At 46.1% G+C, this 25,557-nt stretch overlaps 1 protein-coding gene across 9 annotated transcripts in view; it reads left to right on the forward strand.

Annotated features, from left to right (window-relative positions):
- The window catches only part of si:dkey-21e5.1 (potassium channel subfamily T member 1), a 401,511-nt gene that overhangs the window by 369,845 nt on the left and 6,109 nt on the right, over nucleotides 1-25,557 (forward strand). For 5 of the 9 annotated variants that reach the window (XM_038781761.1, XM_038781755.1, XM_038781757.1 and 2 more), the window contains 5 exons: nucleotides 1,581-1,682; nucleotides 3,287-3,370; nucleotides 8,005-8,133; nucleotides 9,896-10,193; nucleotides 15,892-15,954. In XM_038781761.1, coding sequence (XP_038637689.1) covers nucleotides 1,581-1,682; nucleotides 3,287-3,370; nucleotides 8,005-8,133; nucleotides 9,896-10,193; nucleotides 15,892-15,954 — 676 coding nt within the window. Of the gene's footprint in view, nucleotides 1-1,580; nucleotides 1,683-3,286; nucleotides 3,371-8,004; nucleotides 8,134-9,895; nucleotides 10,194-15,891; nucleotides 15,955-23,828; nucleotides 23,987-25,557 lie in introns of all 9 variants that reach the window. The other 4 variants (XM_038781759.1, XM_038781760.1, XR_005458485.1 and 1 more) reach the window with 3 other exon arrangements.

Consider the following 25,557-nt stretch of genomic DNA (forward strand, 5'->3'; position numbering starts at 1 on the left):
AATGGAGACTTTTCATTGATTTAATAGTTTTCTTTGAAGTCACAATTTTTGTTTGTGCGGATAATTCAGAGCGCTTCCAAAAACCTGCAAAAATATCAATGCGTTACCAAGCACAGAAAATACTGGACAATCTAAGCAGGTCTGACAGCACCTGTGGAGAAAAAAGAGAGCGAATGTTTTGAGTCTGGATGACTCTTTATCAAAGCTTCTGACAATACCTGCGGGACGCCCTATACCAATTTTTTTTTAAAGATCGGCTGCTGAGGGGAAAACGATGTTGTGTTATTTTATTTGTACACCGCAACGGGCATAACTTAGGGGTAAATGAGCCAATACAGAAGAATTCTCAAGGTGCTGACCTGATGACCTTGAGGCCCCACCTGTGTCACCAGTGTGTGAGCCTCTCTCTGACAGGCCCATCGTTGCTGTTCCACATTAGAGGATGGCTTTGCAGGTTGGGGAGGTAGTGTGGTATATCCAAGGTCCTGGGATACAGTGGGTAGCATCTCTGCCTCTAAGCCAGAAGCTCTGGGTTCAAATCCCACCTCAGACCTTGATAGCCAAGGAAGGTGTGCCCATAACCCTGTTCAAACAGGTTGAGTGTCAACCTGCAAATCTTTTCAACACTAATGGCTGAAGGGTGGAGATGGGGTACTTTGGGACGGAAATTACTGTCTGTCCATTCAGTAATTTCAATGGGGTGAATACCGCAGGCAATGGGTGAACAGGGCTAAGTCGCTGGCTTTGAAAGCAAACCAAGCAGGCCAGCAGCACGGTTTGATTCCCATAACAGCCTCCCCGAGCAGGCGCCGGAATGTGGCGACTAGGGGCGTTTCATAGTAACTTCATTTGAAGCCTACTCGTGACAATAAGCGATTTTCATTTTTCAGTTCAACCTGTCCAATCGACCACAACCAATTATGAAAGAGGGACTTCTACTTTAGAACATACAGTGCGGAAGGAGGCCATCCAGCCCATCAAGTCCGCACCGACCCGCTTAAACCCTCATTTCCACCCTATCCCGCAACCCAATAACCCCTCCTATGCTTTTTGGTCACTAAGGGCAATTTATCATGGCCAAACCACCTAACCTGCACGAGGGGCTGTTTAGCACAGGGCTAATTCGCTGGCTTTGAAAGTAGACCAAGGCAGGCCAGCAGCACAGTTCAATTCCCTTAACAGCCTCCCTGAACAGGCGCCAGAATATGGCGACTAGGGGCTTTTCACAGTAACTTCATTTGAAGCCTACTTGTGACAATAAGCGATTTTCATTTCATTTTCATTTCATTTCTTTGGACTGTGGGAGGAAACCGGTGCACCCAGAGGAAACCCACGCAGACACGGGGAGAACATGCAGACTCCATGCAGACAATGACCCAGAGGGGAATCGAACCTGGGACCCTGGCGCTGTGAAGCCACAGTGCTATCCACTTGTGCTACCGTGCTGCCCACTTTCTGTAACTTTAAAGTATTCGTTGTAACTCTCCCGGGCTTTCTGATTGCTGAATGGATGTTCCTTGCGCTGTCTTCAGTACTTGCCAACAATCGCATTTCACTTTTTTCCGCTTGTTACCCGCCAGAAGGAACGGGAAAAAGGCTCAAATTTGGCATTCATGTTCCGCCTCCCCTTCGCTGCTGGACGAGTCTTCAGCATCAGTATGTTGGACACGCTACTTTACCAGGTCTGTAGTGGAGGGCAAGCTCACTGTATTTTACATGTGTAACCTATTAGTTAGTCAATCAAAAATGAACAAGCCTAAGCCTGCACACGAGCCGCGGGAGGGCTTCACTGCCGTACAGAAATGGAATATTGATGAGGGTTGGAATGGTGTGTTCAAGGGGCTTTCCACAGTAACTTCATTTGAAGCCTACTTGTGACAATAAGCAATTTTTATTTCATTTCCATTTCATTTCATACTCTTTAAGTGATATGGTGTGAAATGAGAAGCTGGGGTTGTTCTCTTTAGAGCAGAGAAGGCGACGGAGATATTTGATCAAGTTATTCGAAATTGTGAACAATTTTGATGGGAGTGCTGACAGGAAGGTCAATAAACAAAGGACATGGGCCGGGATTCTCCAATCCCGCGACCAAGTTCTGACGCCGGCGTGAAAAGTGGCGGCAACCACTCCGGCGTCAACGATCCCCGATAATGGGAAATGCTGCCCTTTCTAGGGGGCTAGGTCAGCGCCGGAGTAGTCCCCGCAGCTCCAGCTGGCGCGGAACGGCCGGCGTGATTCCGCTCAAGCGCATGGGTTCCTGTCTCCGTACCAGTCCCCGGGCAATATGGCAGAGCACTACAGGGGCCAGGCCACCGTGGAGGACCCCACGCCCACACCTCCCCCCCCCTCACCCCGGTCGGATCTACCCCCCCCCCCCTCCCTCAGGACGGGCCCCGCAGACACACCTTCCAGGTCCTGCCGTGTGGGACCTGATTAACCCACACCGGCGGGTCTCGGCCGAATCGGCGGCCACGCGGCCCGTCGGGGCCCTGAAAATCGCCCAGGGCGGGGGTACGCTTTCAATGGCTCCCGACCGGTGCGGCGGCCACCCTGCAAACGCCGGAGAATCGGTAAGCCGGCAGTGGGGCGGCAGGGCGCGATTCTGCCACAGGGTCGGAGAATCCCGGCCATGGTCCTCAAGGGAATTGGGAAAAAGAACTGTGGGGGGAGGGGGGCATGAGTTTGAGGAGAAATGTCTCTGCGTGTTAATGTGATCTGGAATGCACTGCCTAAAGGGGGGGGGGGGGGGGGGGGGGGGGGGGGCTGGCAGCAAATTCAGTAACTTCCTTTAGAGAGTTAAATATATAACTTGGAAAGTAAAGGTATTTGCAGGATTTTGGCGAAAGGTCATATGGTGAAATGAGACTAACTTTCAAAGAGCCAGCACCGGTGTGTTAGACTGAATGGCCTCCTGTTCTGCTGTATGGATTTATGAGCAATTCCTGATCTGGGAAATCATAGAATCCTTACAGTGCAGAAGGATTCCATTCGGCCCATCGAGTCTGCACCCATCCTCTGAAAGAGCACCCTACCCAGGCTCTCACCCTGTAACCCCACCTAGCCTGCACATCCCTGGTCACTAAGGGAAAATTTAGCATGACCATTTCTTTGGCAGGGTAGTATTGGCAGAGAATGGAAGCTGTTGAAGTTAATTGGGTTGACTGGGAAGACATTGTGTGGGCAGTGTCAAAGTTACCTTCTACCTGATGTAGGCAGCGTTGTCTCACTCAAGCTGGAGTGTATGATGTGTAATAATTGTTCCAATCTTTCTTATTTCCCTTGCTAGTCCTTTGTTAAAGATTACATGATCCCAATCGCACGGTTATTACTGGGACTTGACACCACCCCGGGCTCTGGTTACCTTTGTGCTGTAAGTATTTGTAACACACATATTGGTTAAAATTGAAGTTTGGTGCTGATTTATGCATGTTGGCTTATTAATTTGCAAATTTCATGTATGCCCGGACAAGGCTTAGTGGTTTGTTTGACATCCAGAAACATTCGCTCCCTCCACGACCGAGGCATAGTGTCAGCCATGTGCACCATCTACAGATGCACTGCAGGAACCCGCCAAGGCTCCTTAAACAGCACATTCCAAATCCATAACCGCTACCACCTAGAAGGCCAAGGGTGGCAGATACCTGGAAACACCACCACCTGCAAGTTCCCCTCCGCGTCACTCACAGTCGTGACTTGCAAATATCTCGCCTTTCCTTCAGTGTCGCTGGTCAAAATCCTGTAACGCCCTCCCTAACAGCACTGTGGGTGTACCTACTGCACTAGACTGCAGTGGTAGAAGAAGACAGCTCACCACCAGCTTCTCGAGGGCAATTAGAGATGGGCAATAAATGCTGATCTCGCCAGCAACACCCACATCGCATTTAATCAATATTTGTTTTTAAGATATTAGGGGCGGAATTTGCAATCTGTGGGTGGAGTTCTGGCAGGGGAAAGAAAACCAGTGTGTACCTCTCCAGTTTCACGGACAACTTTTCGCTCCAGGTTCTTTGGCACTCAGTGTCCAGAAAATCTGGAGGGAAGGGTTTCCACCATCATGTTGGAGGAGTGAGGTCTGATAGGGACATCAATCAGTGCCCCCCCCCCCTCCCCCATGGACAAGGGAGACCCCCTCCAACACACTGGGGCAACCCCCTCCCACACATAAGGGTAACCCCCCCCCCCCAAATGGGGCTCCGCAGAGGCCCCAGGTTGGCAGGGCAATGCCAACTGTTTCCCGTCTTTCAATACCTGTTGTAAACCTCGCCGACAAACAGAGGAAGCCCTTTAACTACAATTAAATAATTAAATTTATTTAAAAGAATTTAAATCATTAACCTCGTTGCATCACCGGCAAGGGGCAGGACAAATCAAAACACAAGATCCTCCGGAGAATCTAGCTTCCAGAGTCTCGCAGGAGTTTGGGCCCATATCACCGTTTACGCTCACGCCAAATGTGGGTTCAAAATCGATCCCCAATGAAATATTAGACATTCCCCTATTGTTAATGCTTGCAGTTTCAGTGACGTTATTCCTGAAATTGTCTATTGAAGTACTGTTAATTTTCCCTCTCACTCTTTGTCTATTTCCAGCCATTCATCCAGTAGTCAATCTGGCTGAAACCTGCAACATTTCAGTGTGCCACTTCCCAGTTTACTTATTTACGTAAAATGAGGGTTTTCAGATCAGGATAAGGCCCAGGGAGCCAACAAATCCTTTGTAGAATCTCACCAAACCAGCTTCTGTTTCTTTTCCATCTCCGGATACACAAATTGCCCCTTAAACATATTTGTTATTCCCCGACGAAAGAGAAAACGCTGGAAAATCTCAGCAGGTCTGGCTGCATCTGTAGGGAGAGAAAAGAGCTAACGTTTCGAGTCCGATGACTCTTTGTCAAAGCTAACAGACTGAGAAAGTGGGAAATCTTTATACTGTGAAGGGAGAATGAAAGATGAGTCATAGCCACAGAAACCCAGGGAAACCGGCTAATGGCCACAGAAAGCAAGGGGAAAGAGTGCGAATGGCAGTCCCCAGAGAGAACAAAAGACGTGAAAGGTCAAGCAGCAGGGAAACTAACATCAGAGGATGAACTGTAGATGTGGGGGGAGGGGAAGGGGGAAGCAAAGAGGAGAAAGGTGAAGGAAAGGCGGATAAGATTGGGGGGGGGGGAAATTAAATATATATTAAGAAAGAAAGAAATGGTAAAAGACAGTTAAAATGAAATGGGATGAAAACAAATGTGTCGAGGTGGGGTAGAGCTGATCATCTGATGTTGTTGAATTCGATGTTCAGGCCGGAAGGCTGTAGCGTGCCTAACCGGAAAATGAGATGTTGTTCCTCCAGTTTGCGCTGATTTATTTGATGTGGGCATCGCTGGCTAGGCCAACATTTACTGCCCATTCTTAATTGCCCTTGAGAAGGTGGTGTTGAGCAGCTTTCTTAACCCGCTGCAGTCCAGGTGCTGTAGGTACACCCACTGTGCTGTTAGGGATAGAGTGACAAGACAGGAAGCAGTCCACACCCTTTAATGGCATTCCCAAAACTTATGCGGCCCGAGAATGGGGTTGGGAACCTCAGAATTGGGATCCTCCTGTCATTTTTAGAAGACTCCAGAGTCGATCCGACTCGCTGAAAATTCAGGCCAAAGTGTTTGGAAAAGAATCCGAGGCGAAATGAGAAAGAGCGTTCTTACCGCAGCAAGTCCTCTGGAGTGAACTACTTGAACGGGGTCAACCCTCCAGGACAGACCTGGAGTCTCCAGGAGTTGGAGATCAATCCCCAGGACACGGCAGTGTGCAACCCTGGAGGAACATTATCGGGACAGTAAAAGAGATTGAGGAATTGTTTTGTCATTTTCTTTGAACATTTCTCTTCGCCAGGTATAAAAATATTGAAAAAGGGGTGGGGCGGGGAGGGGTTGAGGTGGGGAGACGCTGGCTGACAATGACACATTATCCAATTGGGTTATGAACTTTCCAATTGGCGTACAAAAACAGTGCTTCACCAGAATGGATGTGATGACCAACTAATGGAAAGTGTGTGGGAGGCAAGTCTTGTGGGTGGATTGGCCATGCTAAATTGCCCGTAGTGTCCTAAAAAGTAAGGTTAAGGTTAAGGGGGGAGTTGTTGGGTTACGGGTATAGGGTGGATACATGGGTTTGAGTAGGGTGATCATGGCTCGGCACAACATTGAGGGCCGAAGGGCCTGTTCTGTGCTGTACTGTTCTATGTTCTATGTTCTATGAACGCATTTGCTCACAGTTGGCGACCCTATGCGTGAAGTGCCACTGGAGGCGGAATCAGTCGTGGCTTTGAAAGGGGAATGGACAATCACCTGAAAGAGAAAAACCTGAGCGGCTACAAGGTGGGGTCCGGGAGTGGGACTAGCCCAATTGCCCTTGCAGGAAGCCAGCATGGGCTCGCAGGGCCAAATGACCTTTCATTGACCTGTAACCGTTCCTTGACCCTTGCCCTTATTTACTGAGCAATCCATGCCTTGCAACCCGCTAAACTTTATCAGTGGAAGGACTACTCCAGGTGGCATCCTCCTACACCCACATTGACACATTTAGTGTTGTTACCAGCAGCAATGAATTGTGAACGTGTGACGGCCTGAAAATGTTTTGCCGATGTTTAGACTGGCTTTGTTAAGCGTGGGTTTGAAACCATGAGGTTGCTGACACGCCAGAGAACTTTCAAAGGAGAGAAGATACATTCCCCATTGCGAGTAAACAATGCCTGTGGTGATGCTCGAAAAATTCCAAGAAGACAGTTTGCGGAACAAAACAATAAAAATAATCTTAATTAGTGTCACAAGTAGGCTTACATTAACACTGCAATGACATTACTGTGAAAACCCCCCAATGCGCCACACTCCGGTGCCTGTTAGGGTACACTGAGGGAGAATTCTGAATGTCCAATTCACCTAATAAGCACGTCTTTCGGGACTTATGGGAGGAAACCGGAGCACCCGGAGGAAACCCACACAGACACGGGGAGAACGTGCAGACTCCGCACAGACAGAAGCTGGGAATCGAATCCGGGTCCCTGGCACTGTACTATGAAGCAACTGTGCTAACCACTGTGCTACCTTGCTGCCCCAACAAAACCTGAATGCAATATTTTTTAAAAGGAATTGAATAAATTAGGGGTTTTTTTTGTGTTTAGGACTTTCATATGTTTTACCTTCATACGTACAGTATATCTAGGAATAACCTATTTGCTTATGTATTTGTGCGCAATGTTACAAGTGGATAAATCAGCCTTCTCTGAAAACATTCAGGGACAGGAAACAAGTCCATTCCTTTTGGAATGATCGGAACCTACCGATCCTACCACATGAATGCATCTTTTGTCTCTCCAATACAAAATCAAAATTTTGCAGACGCTGGAAATCTGAAATAAAAGCAGGAAACGCTCAGCAGCATCTGTAGAGAGTGAAAACGCAGCTCACATTTCAAGTTTATGGTCCTTCATTAGCATTATCTGTCTATTTTGCCTCCTAAACCCATTTATATTATCCACTAAAGCAGCCATCCTAGCACACTTAGTCCGATTAAAAAGTGTATCCGAACTTTCCGTCTTATCCCTAACTGCTTTGATCATAATTTGTCTTTCCCAGCAATTGAACCCCGAGCCACAAATGAGCTTGGGTCAATTGTTGTGGGTTTCCTTCATGGTTTTGAAAAGTGCAATTAGAATAACACTGAGTTTTCCCAAAGAAAGACACGATTAACCTCTTACTAACCTCGGATACAACTCCGATACAATACTTGTTACTCTAATCGGTTGGCCGGCACATTGCTCACACGTGAAAGCTATTACTTTAAAATCTATTAACCAAAGAGATCACTATGATTCAATAGTCTATCTGCAGGGAGCGATGGTCTATCCTGTCTTCTATCATCTACAAAGCCACCAAGCTGGTGACGGGCCAAATGGCCTAAATCTGCTCCTCTATCTTATGAACTTAAGAAGCTTGTAATATTGTTTGCCTTTGTTTTATAGATGAAAATCACAGAGGACGACTTGTGGATCCGAACTTACGGCAGGCTCTTTCAGAAGCTGTGCTCTTCAAGCGCTGAAATTCCGATTGGGATTTACAGAACCGAGTCCCATATGTTTTCCACATCCGAGGTGGGGCACTTCCTCAAATCGCTCTTCGTTCTTTCTTGCTCTTGGATTCGCGGCCCATTTTTATCCCCTCAGCCAATATCGCAGATAACCTGGTCTTCGTCACATTGCTGTGTGTGGAATCTTGCTGTGCGCAAATTGGCTGTGCTTCCCACATTACAACAGTGACCACACTTCAGAAGCATTTCATTGACTGTGATGTGCTTTGAAATGTCTTAATTACACTGCTAGGATGGGGAACTCATTCTGCAGCCACAGATCGACAACTTACCACTCAATGCTGTAGTGAAATGTTGGCCTAATCTGCCAAGCTACACCCTCTTGTACTGATGTGTATTTTCTTGTTGTCTTAGTATGGGAGAGAAAATGATAGATCTCAGCCACTTTGAATTTTTTAAATATCTCTACTGGATGCACTGCAGTAACTCGCCAAGGTTTCTTAGGCAGCACCTTCCAAACCCACGATCACTACCATATAGAAGGACAAGAGCAGCAGATACCTGGGAACCCCGCCACATGGAGGTTTCCCTCCAAGTCACTCACCACCCTGACTTGGAAATATATCGCCGTTCCTTCACTGTCACTGGGGCGAAATCCTGGTACTCCCTCCCTAACAGCACTGTGAGTGTACCTACACCCCAGAGACTGCAGCGGTTCAAGAAGGCAACTCACCATCACCCTCCAAAGGGCAACTAGGGATGCGCAATAAATGCTGGCCTAACCGGCGATGGCCACAATGAATTAAAAAATAAATAATGGACTCTTGTGGAAAGCTTGGAGACGGTTCTGGTGACTAACCTTTCTCAATGTATGTTTCTATTGTTTTTGCTCTTTTGCAATAGTGGGACTAATGTTGTTTTTCATTTCTAAGATACAGTTTTTAGAATTCTGGGGAGGGGGTGGTGTAGAGGTGTTTTTTTTTCAGAAAATATTTTATTGAAGCATTTGTAATTTTCAAAGTTTAACACATTAATATTTCTTAACCGACACATGCAAAAACACCCAAAAGAATAAAAAACAGAATACGACGTCCCCTACTGCCCTACTATTCCCTAATTACCCATATACTAAGATGCCTGTCCTTATCTAACATTACCATGCTTCCTGGTTTCCTCCCCCCCCCCCTCCTCTCCCCTCCCCCTTCTTTACTGCTGACGTTCAATTTTCCTTGAAGAAGTCGATGAACGGCTGCCATCTCCGGGCGAATCCCTGAGCTGATCCTCTCAAGGCGAACTTGATTTTTCCCAGACTGAGAAACCCCGCCATATCGCTGACCCACACTCCCAACTTCGGGGGCTCCGACTCCCTCCATCCCAGCAAAATCCATTGGTGTTGAGGTATTGTCACTGGACTAGTGATCCAGAGACCCAGAGAACGGCTCTGGGTTCCCAGGTTCAATTCCCGCCACTGCAGATGATGATATCTGAATTGAACAAAAATCTGGAATTAAAAGTCAAATGATGACCATGGAACCATTGTCGATCGTTGTAATCGCTTGGTTCACTAATGTCCTTTAGGGAAGGAAATCTGCCATCCTTACCCAGTCTGGTCTACATGTGACTCCAGACCCACAGCAATGTGGTTGACTCTTAACTGCCCCTCAAGGGCAATTAGGGATGGGCAATAAATGCTGGCACAGCCAGTGATGCCCACATCCCATGAACAAAAAAAATTATTAACTTGGCTGCTTGAGATTTGAGCAATTATGTGACAGATTGGGGAGTTACCCGTGTTGTTTTTTTCTTACGTCCCACTTTTCTCTCAGTCTCAGATCTCAATCAATGTGGAGGACTGTGAAGACACCAAAGATGTGAAGGACCCTTGGGCGGCGAAGTCTCATCGGAACTCGACTTCAAGCGACCAATCAGAGCACCCCTTGCTGAGACGCAAGAGCAGGCAGTGGGCCCGCAGGCTGAGCAGGAAAGGCAACAGGCAGACGAGTAAAACCGATGAAAAGATCAACCAACAGAGGCAGAACCTGTACCATCGATCAGAAAGGCAAGAGTTGTCCGAACTGGTGAAAAACAGAATGAAGCATTTGGGTTTGCCCACGACAGGATACGGTGGGTGCTGCCTTCCATGTATAATACGTTTTTTTTTTAAAAAACAAATTGAGGCTTTGTCACGAGAAGTATTTCAAAATTATATCAACTTAGCATTAATGTACAATTCAAAATATACTCGTTCATGCATTAAAAATAATTTTGTCCATTATAAATTGCAGAGGAGAATTACCAGCAACAATTGTTTAAAACTAGTCCCCCTTTTGTGTAAGCCACTGTGTTTTGCAAATATTTTGGGCAGATATTGCTAACCTTTTATAAGATATTTTTAAACTCTAAATTAAAGCATTGTTATTTTAACGTATCTGATTTCTAAAACTCATCCACACAGGGAGGAGATGATGAGGAACTACAGTGGAAGAAAGCTTTTTAACCACCTTTTACGCAGCAGTTAAAGTGTTAATAAAGCGTTTTCATCCTGGTCTATACAGAGCTGCTGTGGAAAATGTTGCTCTGTTGTAAGGTTTGATAAAGAATTTAGAGATATTGGGATTTATGTTTTGATGCCCAGGAAGTGAATGCAAATTAGAAAGACCACCCAGGTTCTTTGTTAACACCCACTTTTGAGCAGTGGTGTTGTGAACTTGAGCTCCCAACAGGACTCGTTGTCGTCCAAGAAGACATATTGAGAAATCACAGTCAAACCCTTCGATATTTTCTGCCCCTTTAATCTCCACTCCATACAAGCAAGGCTCCCTTCCAAGTATCGCAATCACAGTCTCGCATGTAAGAAGAATCTTTTTTACACTAATGGTTCACTGGTTTGCTGAAAGCCGACAAGGAACAGCCATTGAAGCAAAGGGTATAAATGAGTTTAAGGGTCGATGTGGTTACTTGCTTCCCATCTCTCTTCCACCCTTCCTCGCTCTCCCATCCTTTGACATCCCTTCTGCATTCCAAACAAAGCCAAAAGTCCTGTCTGCAGACTGAGGAAACTGCTCTTTCTGAAGACTCATTAAACGCGGACACGAGATTACCCTGGCCGTTTTCCCTGCTCTTCCCTCCCTGCCGTTGGCCCAGCCAAACAGCGAGAGATCGGTTTTCCTGAGGTACCTCCGCAATTGTTCAGCAGAAAGCTGATCTGGAAGTTACCAATCAAATCGTTGTCAAGTCAGCTCCTCCTAAACGGGACCCGGGATTTTCCATTCTCATTTTTGTCGGGTTGGTTCGATGACAGGGGTGGAAAATCTCACGTGAACCTCAGTCCAAACATGTTTGGCGGATTAGCCATGTTAAATTGCCCCTTAGTGTCCAAAGATGTGCAAGTTAGGGGGCGTTACAGGGATAGAGCAGAGGAGTGGGTTTAGGCAGAGTGTTCTTTCGGACAGATGGTGCAGATTAGATGGGCTGAATGGCCTCCTTCTGCACTCTAGGAATTCGATGTTCTAAGCCCAAATCGAATTTCGCACCAGGAAACGCGCAACACGATTGTCCCCTCTCCGTCAATGATGGGGGCTCATTTCCCAATGCTCAACGTCAGGAACATAATTTGCAAACATTATCATCTCATTATCAGGCCTCTATGCCTGAATCATCTTCCCAACCCCGCCAAAGACTGATCATTCGCCTCAGCATGAGGGCAGACCAAGGACAAACCTTCACTGGTATCCCAAGGCTTGGCGAGCAGACCTCCGAGAGGAGCTCAGGTGAGTGCAGCGCTCAGTGGGGGCCGAGGCTCATGCCTGGGCACTACCCAAGCACTGCCAGGGGGGCAGTGCCAGAGGTGGGCGGGGGGGGGGGCGGAGGAGTTGCAAGTGAAACATTGTGCGCTGGGGCAGCCTTTAAAAATGGTGCCCCAATCTTCGCGAGACAGTAGATAAAGTCCGCTGAACGGTGTGTATAGGTGGCGTTTCTCGTCAACTATAGCACCGGAAAACACCCGGCTATTCAACAGAGCTTTGCTGGTTTTTGTGGGCCTTGAGGAGTTTCTCCCTATCTCTGTCGCACTTAGAGAGATTTTGGAGCAGGAAAGGCTCCTCACCGATCAGGGCACCATTTTCGCTGGCAACCCTGATCTTTCCTCCGCAATCTTTCAGGGCCCCCACACTATTTTGACCCCACCACTCTCAACCCCCAAACTTAGGGAGGCCCCCGAGAACCCCCCCCTTCCCCCCCCCCCCCCCCCCCCCCCCGCTCAACCTTGCAAGGCCCCCCGGACAAAGCCTGACGCATAGCGTTGCCAACCTGGAAACCTGCCAGTGCCACCTGGGAACCCTGCGTGCCAGGCTGGTGGTGGACAGGCCTCTGGAGCATTCTCAATTTTAACTGTTCCACCACCGGTGCCTTTAGTTGCCTTAGCTCCAGGTTCTGGAGTCCTGTCCTCAAATCTTTTCCCACTCTCTTCCTCACTTTCCTCCTTCACACTTTTTGACCAAACTTTTGACCATCCGTCCCAATATCTCCTTTTTTAAAAGTATTTTTATTCTCACCCTTTTTCACATTTTCTCCCGAATTTACAGCCGCCAACAATAAACAATAATCAGCAATGATATGTCAATCCCCATAACAATAACAACGACCCCATCCTCCCACCAAACCCCAAACATCAGCCCGCATGTTTACATAAACAAATGACAAAAAGGAATCCGGGATTACCCATAGTCATCCTTAATATGCACAGCCCCCCTCCCCCCAACCCTCCCACCCATCCCCCTCAACTAATGTTCGATGTTATCCAGCTCTTGAAAATTCAAAATGAATAATGCCCATGACTTGTAGAACCCCTCCGTCCTTACCCTCAGTTCAAACGTAACCTTCTCAAAGGTCAAGTATTCAAACAGGTCCCCCCGCCACGCCAGGGCACAGGGTGGAGAGGCCGCTCTCCATCCCAGCAGGATCCGCCTTCGGGTGATCAACGAGGCGAAGGCTACAACATCGGCCTCCGCACCCGTTTCCAACCCTGGCTGGTCCGACACCCCGAATATGGCCTCCCGGAGACCCGGGTCTAGTTTAACGTGCACCACTTTGGAAATTACCCTGAAAACCTTGCAGTACTCCTCTAGCTTTGGACAGGACCAAAACATATGAACGTGATTAGCCCCCCCCCCCCCCCCCCCCCCCACCCCCGCAACGCTCACACACATCTTCTACTCCTTCAAAGAATCGGCTCATCCTCGCCCTCGTGAGGTGCGCTCCGTACACCACCTTCAGCTGTATCAGCCCCAACCTCGCACATGAGGTGGAGGCATTCACTCCCCGGAGCACCTCACACCAGACCCCCTCCTCTTTAACCTCTCCCAACTCTTCCCCCCACTTTTCTCTGATCCCTTCCAGTGGTGCCTTATCCTCTTCCAACATAGCTCCGTACACCGCTGACACTACCCCCTTCTCCAGTCCCCTTATCGTCAGCACCTCCTCCAGCAATGTGGAGGCCGGCTTTACCGGGAAGCAAAATCTCGAACCTGCATATATCTAAACATTTCTCCCTGCTCCAGCCCATACTTCGCTTCCAGCTCCCTCAATCCTGCAAATCGACCCCTAAGAAACAAATCTTTCAGCGTCTTAATCCCCTTCTCTTCCCATTTCCGAAAGCTTCCGTCCCACCTCCCTGGCTCAAATCTGTGGTTCCCCCGAATCGGCATTTCCCTCGACCCTGCCCTCAACCCGAAGTGTTGGCGAAACTGCCTCCAGATTTTCAATAAAGCTATTATTACCGGACTCCCTGAGTATTTCCCCGGAGCTATCGGGAACGGCGCTGTTGCTAGTGCTTTCAGTCCCGACCCCCTGCACAAACTCTCCTCCATTCTGACCCACTGGGACTCAACCCCTCTGACCCAGCTCTGCACCTTCCCCACATTCGCCGCCCAGTAGTAGGACATCAGATTCGGGAGACCCAAACCCCCTGCCTGCCTTCCCCTCTGTAGCAGCACCTTTCTCACTCTGGCCACCTTCCCTCCCCATATGAATGAGGTAATCCTTCCCTCAATCTCCCTGAAAAAAGCCTTTGGGAGGAAAATCGGTAGGCACTGAAAAATAAACAGAAATCCCAGCAACACATTCATTTTAATCGCCCATACCCGACCCGCCAGTGACAGAGGGAGACCATCCCACCTTGCTAGACCGGCTTTCACTCTCCCCACCAAACTAGTGATGTATCTGCGAAGCCTCCCCCACTCCCAGGCAACCTGCACCCCCAGATACCTAAAGTGAGTCCCTGCCCTACGGAATGGCAGCTCCCCCACCCCTGCCCCCACCCTGGCCGAGACACCACAAAATACTCACTCTTGTCCAGGTTTAGCTTGTACCCCGAGAAAGACCCAAATACTCGCAGTAGCTCCAATATTCCTCCTATCGACGCACTCAGTTCCAACACATACAGCAGCAAGTCATCGGCATATAAGGACAGCCTATGCTCTATCCCACCCCCGCACTATTCCTTTCCATGCTCCCGAACTTCTTAATGCGATGGCCAATGGCTCAATCGCAAGTGCAAACAGCAGGGGGGGACATAGAATATCCCTGCCTCGTCCCACGGTGGAGAGAAAAGTTTCTCGAGCTGATATTGTCTGTGCGGACACTCGCCTTCGGCTCCTTATATAATAGCTTTACCCAGTTCACAAATCTTGGTCCAATCCCAAACCGCTCCAGAATTGCCACCAGATACCCCCATTCTACCCGGTCAAACGCCTTCTCAGCGTCCAATGCCACAACCACCTCTGTTTCCTTCCCTTCCGCCGGTGCCATAACTTCGTTCAAAACCCTCCTAATGTTCAAAAACAGCTGCCTCCCTTTCACGAACCCCGTCTGATCCTCACCTATCACCTTCGGGATGCACTCCTCCAGCCCACCCGCCAGTACCTGCGGCAGTACTTTTGCGTCCACATTCAGAAGTGATATAGGCCTATACGACCCACACTCCGCCGGATCCTTATCTTTTTTTAGCAACAGTGAAATCGATGCCAGCCCCAAGGTTTGTGGCAGCACCCCCTTCCCTATCGCTTCTTCAAACATCCCCACCATCAGGGGTGCCAACTTATCCTTGAATTTCTTATAATATCCCAATATCTCCTTAATGTGGTTGGTCTTAAACTTTCCGCAGAATCCCTACAGTGCAGAAGGAGGCCATTCGGCCTATCGAGTCTACACCGACCCTCTGAAAGAGTGCCCGTCTTAGGCCATTCTATCCCCGCAACCCCTCCTAAACTACACATCTTTGAACACTAAGGGGCAATTTATCGTGGCCAATCCTCCTAACCCGCACATCTTTGGACTGTGGGAGGAAACCGGAGCACCCGGAGGAAACCCACGCAGACACTCCACACAGATAGTCACCCAAGGCCAGAATCGAACCCGGGCCCCTGGCGCTGTAAAGCAGCAGTGCTAACCACTGTGCCACCTTGCCGCCCAAAGTTTGCTTTATAACGCTCCAATGAAGTTTCTTGGGACGTTTTATTCCATTAAAGATGCTATATAAATAAATGTTGTTGTTGTTTGCTGTGTAAACTGAATAATTTGGGGAAAAGAATATTTATGTAAAGAAGATGCCGTGAGAACATTTAACAGAGCTGTTGGCATGTTTACAATCGGAGAAAGATATTGAGTAGAAATGTTTTCCACAGCAGTCTCAACCTCCTCTGTTTCTGGCCCCCTCTCTCTTTCTCAGAGTACCCTTCTTTTGACAGCATATAAACTATTCTTGAAGCTCGAACACTATTACAATCTCTTTCTCTCTTTCTGTATCTGTGTGTGTGTTCTGTAGAGGATGTAGCAAATTTAACGGCCAGTGATGTGATGAATCGTGTAAACCTTGGATATTTGCAAGGTAACGTCTCTCCCTGGTGACATAGTGACCCTCCACAGACATTGTATAAAATAGGAGATGCCAACTTTGAAAGCAGTTTACCATGTAATGTCCATTGTATATTTCGCAATGTGCCAAGGAATGTTGGTGTCCTAAGGATTTCCCAGACACTTGACCCGCTAGTATACTCTCATTTCCCTCAATTAAACCAAACAATCGCTTTGCTTCGGGAAAATCAAATCTTTCTTTGTCTCATAATATTTCCTGCACTGTTTTAGAATTTCTCCAGCAGGAATGGTACATTCAGCATCCTCAAGGATATCCAATTCAGCGAGCGATGATAATGTAGAGATGATGTCAGCGGACTAGTAATAAGAGGCCCAGCCTTGGGGCGGCAGGTTGGGTTAGCACAGCTGACTCATAGCGCCAGGAACCCGGGTTCGATTCCGACCTTGGGTGGAGCCCCGTACGATTTTCATTTCCAGTAGATCTTCCTGGATGGCAAGTTGAAAATCCATCCCATAATGTCTGAAATGAGTCAAATGATATTAATTCTTCCAATAACCTTTCCAGCTACACCAAACGCATGCGCACCTCCACAAGCACACCTGCACACTCACCTGCACACGCACGCCTACTCACAACTGTGCATGGAACACACCTTTGATTATACGTCCACGCACCCACAATCAGAAACACAGCACAATATTGGATACTTGGATCAGGTAGTACAAAAGATTTGCAAATGTGCGAGAGGGATTGCGAATTCAGTTTCTAATTTATCCGTACTAATGAGTACTATCCCTCCTCTCCCTTCCCCTGACCGCTCCCAAAAAGACAATTTTTAGGTTATCTGTTATAAATGTTGGCATCTCTTTCATACAGTGTGCTTTCTTTGTTGCTTGAAGAGCCCAAATAAGGTTTCATGGAAGTTTCGCCTAACTACAATATCCAGCATACGAATCACGTTGATGTTTCTGTCTGCCTACCACACATCCCAAGCTATACCAGTGGCCAGCAAAGAGTTATCAGCTGCCCAGAAGATAGTTAACATCAAGCTGAAAAAAAAAGATTACATTTGACTCCCATTTTGCTTCTCAAAGAAAATCATGGTCAAGGCAGGAACACTTGAAACGCCATAGGATACAAGAGTGCGGAGCGAGTGTGGAAAAGAGTGTGGATTAGAATAGATCAGGGGCTTTATGGCCGGTGCCAGATATGATGGGCGGGAGGGCCTGGCCCTGTGCTGTAAACTTTATGAACTTTTATTATTTATTGATTTACTTTGCGAAGGTGCCTGATAATTTTGCTTCCCTTGTAACTGACCACCATAAGGGTTTCTATGCTAAAATTGGCTAAATGAGGGCAGCTTTAGGTAAGGCAAAGATTTAAAACTACGAAAATATTTAATAATAATCTTTATTGTCACAAGTAGGCTTATATAACATGGCAGTGAAGTGACTGTGAAAAGCCCCTAGTCGCCACATTCCGGCGCCTGTTCGGGTACACTGAGGGAGAATTCAGAATGCCCAAATTACCTAATAAGAACGTCTTTCGGGACCTGTGGGAGGAAACCGGAGCACCCGGAGGAAACCCACTCAGACGCAGGGAGAACGTGCAGACTCTGCACAGACAGTGACCCAAGCCGGGAATCGTACCTTGGCCCCTGGAGCTGTGAACCAATAGTTTACCCACTGTGCTACCTTGCTGCCCACATGTAGTATTTAATATACTAATGGTATTTAACCTAAACTATTAAAACTATTGCCTATAAGGCTAATAATCCAGGCCCTTACAGAAATTCAGACACCAGAACATACAAACATATGAGTTAGGAGTAGGCCACTCGGCCCCTCGAGCCTGCTCCGCCATTCAATAAGATAATAATAATAATCACAGCTGATCTGATTGTAACCTCAACCCACAGTTCTCTGCCTTCAAAGATTCTGCTTTCACTGCCTTCTGAGGAAAAACGTGCCAGAGACTCTGGACAAAGGAGAGAGAGATTCCCCTTCCTGGCATCTGGGGAAATTGTCAAGCTATTAAATTTGGGCTTTATTGGGTTGCAATTTTTAAAATGAAAAATGTTATCGATTGGAACTGAATCGTGGTCACAGCTGACCAAACAGCTTTGGTTTCCTTCTTTCACATTTGTGTTTTCCTACCCTGATGGTTCCCTCATTTATTGATTGTTATTTTTATTCCCTCCCTTGCTGTTTTAATTTGTGTCCTACCCTTCTATCTCTTGTACATGCTCATTATGCCTTTTGATGTTTTACTTTTAAAAGCAGGTGCTTTACATACTGGGCCATAGTGACTGACCACTTTCTGAGTTGACCAGTGACAGGCGGATAAACCTTTGCAATTGTTTGATTATTAACTAGAACGCAGGCAGTGAATGATGCCATGCCCAAACTCCAGAGCTAGAAACAAGAGATATTGGCCCCTAGCTACTGACCTATTCAACAAGACAGGGAAAAGAGGCGTATTTTCATACACCATTGGTGAAGTATACAGAGCTGTGCATGATCCTAACCAATGCCATAGAAACACTTCCCTAGATAAAACCAAACACTTCCCTAGATTAAAACCAAACAACAATGGCTTCACAATTTGCCATCCCGTGCAGTGGTTAGCACTGCTGCCTCACGGCACCGAGGACCCAGGTTCGATTCCGGCCCTGGGTCACTGTCCGTGTGGAGTTTGCACAATCTTCCCCGTGTCTGCAAGGGTCCCACCCCCACAACCCAAAGATGTGCAGGGTAGATAGATTGGCCATCTTAAATTGCTCCTTAATCGGAAATAAAAAGAATTGGGTCCTCTAAATTTATAAGAAAAAAAAATACCATCCCATGTTTGACACTTCAATCTGCTTGCCTCACTCCAAATATATCAATCTGACCATGCTTAGAAACAAGTCTGGTCTGGAGTGTATTGCCTAAATAGTGGAAGTAGATTGAACAGCAACTTTCAATGGGGGATGAGTTACTTGATAAGCAGGGGGGGAATACTGGAAAATGAGAAAGAACAGGTGAGTAGGACAAATTGGATTTCAAATTGTGATGTACAATTCAACAATGAATAAAAAGAATCTCCTCTGCAGGCAAGGCCACCGTGAATCTCTCTATTGTTAGACCAGTGCTGATTAAGTACCTCTCCAAGGCTCTTCCCCTCCTCTTAGGGGAAGTGAAACATGTGGCAAAAATAGCCAATGTGGGAGAAATGACTTTGTAGCAAAGTGAAATAGCAGAATGAATGAGTCACTAACTTAGGGTTCAGCAATTTAGGTCTGGAGTAGAAGCTACTGTTGTCAATGCTACTTAATGATAGATTGCATCATACCCCAGTCTAAGCTATTTCATTGCAGGCATTAGTCCATTTGGGTTTGAATGCAGAGAGATGGAATAATTTTATACACAGAATCAGGGAATTGTTACAGCACAGAATGAGGCCATTTAGCCCATCGTGTCTGCACCAGCTCTCGCAAAGAACATTTCACCTCGTATCATTCCCCCAGCTTCTCTCTGTGAACCTGCACATTCTTCCTTTGCAGATAACAGTCTAACTCCCTTTTGAAATGCCTCAATTGAACCTCCAATAACCTCCAGCACGGTTATTGTTCTTAAAAGCTGCTGAAATAAATGTTTAAATTGTGCAGCACCTACATTAAGCAGTCACAGAATGACCAATAATAATTTATTTTTACCATAATGATACAAAACTGATCACTTTTGTTGTTCACATGCATCCCTCAATCTAAAGTGCCCTGCGACTGAAAATTAACTTTGTCCAAAATGCTCCGTGTTGTGGTAAGGATTTGACATCCCAGAAAACACAAAGTACAGCAGACATCTGAAATAGGAAGAGAAAATTCTGGAAATGCTACGCAAGTCTGGCAGCATGTTTGGAGAGAACTCAGTTCTGACAAAGGTCATTGACCTGCAGTTGTTAACTCTGTTCCTCACTCCACATGAGACAGTTTTTGCTTTGTTATCAGAAGCCACAATCTCAACTGGACTTGACCCAATTGTCAATCAAGACCAAACCAAATTAAAGAGTAATTTTACAGGCGATATTCAAACAATTCAGTGCCTTGCTCTAAACATTTTTCAACAAGTTATTTTTTCCGATTCATCTTGCACCGTGCAAAAAAGATGAAACGCTGATCTATGTTTTAACATAGCACAGTGCTGGGCTATAGTGGCCATGATGTGGAGATGCCGGCGTTGGACTGGGGTTGACACAGCAAGTCTTACAACACCAGGTTAAAGTCCAACAAGTTTATTTGGAATCACGAGCTTTCGGAGCACTGCTCCTTCATCGGGTTCACTCACCGAGAGCTCGTGATTCCGAATAAACCTGTTGGACTTTAACCTGGTGTTGTAAGACTTCTTACTGGGCTACAGTGGGTCATTGCAGTCCATCTGGTGAGTCCCAGTATTTAGGAACCATCCTGTCGCTGATACTTCTTACACATAAGGAACATAATAGTTAGCTGCTCCTCTTTGTGACTCTGAAGAATTACTGTGATAATTACCCAAAGGAAAGACTTGTTTAAAAAAAAAACACAAGGAAAACTTGGGATGAGTGGTAGAGTTGGAATTTCAAATTGCTCTGATTTGAAGATAATCTGTTCTGCCTCCTCTTGCTGTAATACCTAAAGGCCACATACTGGGACTGTGGTAGTGTTACCATTCACTGCATGTTACCAGGGATTTGGGCTTTCTTCCATGGAGCAGGGTTACCTTCATGAGCCAGTGGGCTTCATTCACATTTCAGTAAACCAATGGCATTGTGTGTCTATCTGTGCTGGTGGCAGCAGCAATATGCTCCATTTCTCTCATTAGGCAACCCTTGTTATCCACCGAGCTGTTAACTGTTTGATGTTAAAACTGACTGGTGTTCTGGGAGAACTATTGGAAAGACCTACCAGTGGATGTTGATGTTAATAACAAGATGGGGGTTGATTTTCACACTTGTCCCCAATCCATTGACTTCGATGAAGCTGAAAATTGAGAGAGTGCTTACCGATCCAATATGGCACCTTCTACACGCGTGTCCAAAGCCAAAATTTAAACCTCCTTCAGTTAAGTACTGGGGTTCCAATGGCCATTTCTCCCACATGCCAAGTTCCTGTTGCTGCCGCAGCGCAGCCAACTTGGCAGAAGGGCGTCTTGTCGTGCAAAGTGGAGAGTTTCATTATCATCCCCTTTGCAGTGGTCGAAGGAAGGATCCAAGAGGATCTTGGAGTTAGACATATTTTGGAGAAACAAAAATGGAAAATAAAATCATGTAAAACACCACAAATGTCGAGGCGTTGAGTTATAAATGGCAGCGATGTGTCCTTTTTCATTTAACCAATTGCCAAATGCAAGATACATGACTGAAGGCTCGTATTTCAGTGCTGAATTTCCTCTTATCCATAATTTGCATTAACTCTTAGCTTGAATACTGTAAGCAGGAAATCCTATTTTTCACAAATGGCAACTTTTCCATTATTGACGAGAGGAAACTGAGCCCAAAATGTCATCCAGTCACACCAGATGTTGAGTGCAGAGTTTGCAACCACATAGGCCTGAATGTTCGATCCTTGATGCGGGTTGCGGAGTCAGGAATGTTCCCAGTTCAGCCCGCTGGCCTCAGGAGAAACTGCTCTGAAAAGGTTGGATCTTCATTGCCGGGGGGGTGCAGGTGCAGCTGGAACCAGTCAACCGACCCACAAAGAGGATCGGAGGGGGGGTACAGGTTCTTATGTAGCCGTGTCGGTCTATTTAAAAGGTCTGCCTCAGTGAGGTCGAACTTTGTCCCATTTTAAATTAAAAACACAGATTCACCAGCCCTCACACCCCATTCACCCTCCAATAGCTCCCGATATCCCATTCATATCATCTCATGACCCCCCTACACACCCCATATAGCTCCTCATGCCCCCATGCTGAGCTCTGCCCATCCACACACCCCCATTGCCCCTACACTAGGCTCTGCCTTTCCACCCACCCCCGTTGCCTGCTCCACAGGTTCTGCCCTTCCACCTACCCCCAATGTCCCTCATGCGCTCTGTCAAGCTATGGCACTTCAATACCCATTGAGTCCCTTACTATACAATGTCTAAAACCAATGAACCCTGTGACGACTGTAGTATGAGTAAAAGAAAAGCTTTGAAAAAGAGTATTTAATTGACAACCATCTCTTATGTTGTAAAAACGCCATTTCACATGCAAGCTAATAAAACTCTCCACCATTCACTCTATAAAGTATTGATAACAAAAACCTCAAAGCCTTGAAACCGCTTAACGTTGTGTAAACAAACATTATGAAATTAACAGCAAAGACCAGAGAGCCAGAGACATGAGGGGCCTGAGCTCTCGGCTAAGCATACGTTTTGAGGCTTCACCCAACTTGGTGAAAGTCCAGGCCATTGTACCTTGTGTATTATATAGGAGCTACATTTTCTAGCGTTAGCTGGTGAGAGATGTTAACGAGAAGCATTTCATTGAGAACAAATGTGCTCATCCACCTACAGTTTTCAAACTGTTAAAGTGAATTAAGGAGCATCGTTTATGGCCTCTTGGTGTTCGCAAGCACTTTCCAGCCAGCGACTTGCCTTGGCAGCACAGTCCTTGTCGGAATGCAATGAATGATTGGCAGAAAGATCTCAGAGAGTGAGTGAATGCTGAAGATCTTCAGTTCATCTGTGCTTTTAAAACCCAAGCGAGCTTCTCCAATGCAGAGAAGAGTGCAAGATGATCCCCCAAAGCAACAATCCCACATAATTAAACATTCAAAAATCGTATTAAAGTTAATGTGCACAAGACATCTTTTTGTAACATGTGACTGGTCTTCAAAAACAAGTTTGGTTGCTGCTGAAACAATCCAATTAATTAATGATACTGATTTTCCCTCTCCTGGAGGGAACTTTACAAATTGGGTTATTTTTTGAGAATTATCAATCGAGACCGTCTAATTTCTTAAATGCAACCTTGGGATATTTTGTTATTGATGAACTGCCAGATTAGATAATATCTTTGTTAGCGTCACAAGTAGGCTTAAATTAACACTGCAATGAAGTTACTGTGAAAATCCATACATGGTGACAGGGCATAGCAAAATGTTGCTTCATGTTCAAATTAATTAAGGAATCTTTATTAGGTTTGAATTTTAAATAGAAATTATGAAGAATAATAACCAAGAGCATCCAGCCAACAATTGGAGCAGATTAAGTCTAGAAGGAAATCTTAGCATGTGAGAAATTCTGGTTAACATTTTTGTTCGAAGACATTAAAGTTCTGCACAGGCTAATATCACCCTTTAAGTGGTTGTGCCACTTGATTGCCATTTTGAGAATACTAGCTATAAATATTTAGCTCGTTGCTAGACTTCCTGAAGCCAACAAAAATGATACAGGCCCAGAGAATTGGTTGCAACTCCAGCTCCCACTGAGAAGTGATTACAAAAGACTTACCCTGGAGCTGTGATACTCTACGCCATAAATCATAAAGGATTTTGCAATACTCATGTGATGCAACATCTAAATCATAAAGGATTCCTGCCTGAAGCATTCAAATAAATCCGTGTAGAAACTGTCACAGCCTTTGGTACAAATCCAGGTGTTAGTGACTCGACTGGTGGCCTTCCTTGTATTCTGGATCAGCTGTGGAAAAGTCACAGAGCTGGGCTCCACGCAGATTACACTTGAGGCGATAGTCTGACCAGCAACACGCTGGCTGAACAATTAGTTTGATTTCCAGGTGAGATATCTGATTGTTCAAACATTTGGGGACACATTCGGGGAAAACCAGCCTTCCGTCATGCTGCAATGAAATTTGTCGGTCTGCATTGACCTTGTTTTTGCAAAGTAAACTGATCAGTGCCTTATTTATGTGTTTATGCATCAGAGAAATCTTCTGGGATACCTATCTTATTCCCATCAGTCTCGCCAGTATCTCAGAGAAAGCGAAGAGTTGAAACATAACTTCCACCTCTCCAGACAGAACACTGAAAAAGAATAAAATCTCATTGCTTCTTATCTGTCTGCATGAGTGACCACCATGAAGTATGAGCGTCGGTCTGAGTGGGATCAATATCCCTATGTTCACTTCACGCTATCGCACAATCTCAAACTTTGGAGCTAGCCATGCGGCTTCAAAGTGGATCCATTGTGCGATAACTTCTTTTCATAACACACCTGTAACGCTCGGATCTCTTCGATTTGGATTCTGGAAACGCAAACTTACATGAATGATCCTTGATCATTTCCGCAAATAGGACAGGCAAGTCCTTCAAGATCTGCAATTATTAGGTGGATGGTATTATAAAACGTTGATTGTGCATTTGAACCTGTTTTCCACAGGTGGGGAATAACAGCACATGAGGTGTGTTATAAAATGTCCTTATTGTTCACAATTGTGCTAATGTCCATCTCTTTTTATTCAATGATGTGCACGGTGGCAAAATGTATCTTGTACTGCGGTTGTATTCTCATAAACATGTAACTACTGTCCCATTAGGTTTTGCACTTAATGAGGCTCCATTAAAAGATCTGGCTGATTTGGACATCATCGTTGCCGAGATGTTGATGCTGCAACTGCAGGTCATTTCAATGGGGAATGTAAACGCATAGGCCAAACGTTTCTGGCTGTTCTCTCTGGCGGGATCTTTTGGCGGCAAGCCCCAATCGCCCGCTGCAGGTTCCCCAGCAGCAGAGGGTGTGAACAAGGGGAAAAACCTGTTGACAGTGGTGGGAATGGAAGAACTTGCTGCCAGCTGATGACAGGCCGCTGCAAAGCACGTCACAGTGGGGGAGGGGAACACAGTTTGCCACTGTTGGCAGACTAAATAAACCAATAGAGTGACAATGCTCATAGATAACTGTTATGCTGGGACTAAAACCTGTGTACAAGGGTGCAACTGTAGTCATTTTGTAAAGCACAAAGTCAAAGCACAAGTGTACACTGAAGAGTTTTTGACAGATTTGTGTGTGGGGGTTTGAGTATGCGTATTTCCCCATCTTTTCCTCTCTAGAGTTAATGGCATTTTCACCAATTGATCAGGGGATGTCTACATGGTGGGTTTAGACTGGGGAGTTGTGAACACTGGATTTGAGCCAGTCCTGGTGCAAAGTTAACTTCACTGTAGTTAAATGAGTCTGTATACAATGCGGCATAACAAAAATTAACTGCTTTTCTATTAGCACATGCCTCACGTGGAAATATTTGATATTTGGATTTAGCTATGATTTTTAATTCCACTTGAACAGTGCTTGGGACCATTCAGACTCAAAAATGTTCCCCACCCCCAATCTAACGAGGGTCCATATCAGACAACAGCTTTAGGAATTTTAACGGATTTTTGACATGGCGACAGGAATATATGTTTGAGCATTTTGCTTTTAATTTAATGGTTTTTTAAAAATGAAACGTACAACTTTGTACGTCAAGTACGTCAAGGGTAAACTTGACCATCGGTGTTTTGCTCTGTGTCAGTGGTGGAAGGTGGGGAGACAGGGGGACATCACACCTCCCACCAAAGCAACACAAACAGGCTGCCTCAATCTTTGAACAGCCACGAGGAGACTGATTCAATTATTCCCAATGTCTCCATGGGGAGAGGTAATAGACCATGAAT

The sequence above is a fragment of the Scyliorhinus canicula genome, chromosome 21 (genome assembly GCF_902713615.1).
Source record: "Scyliorhinus canicula chromosome 21, sScyCan1.1, whole genome shotgun sequence".
NCBI classification, from domain to species: domain Eukaryota; kingdom Metazoa; phylum Chordata; class Chondrichthyes; order Carcharhiniformes; family Scyliorhinidae; genus Scyliorhinus; species Scyliorhinus canicula.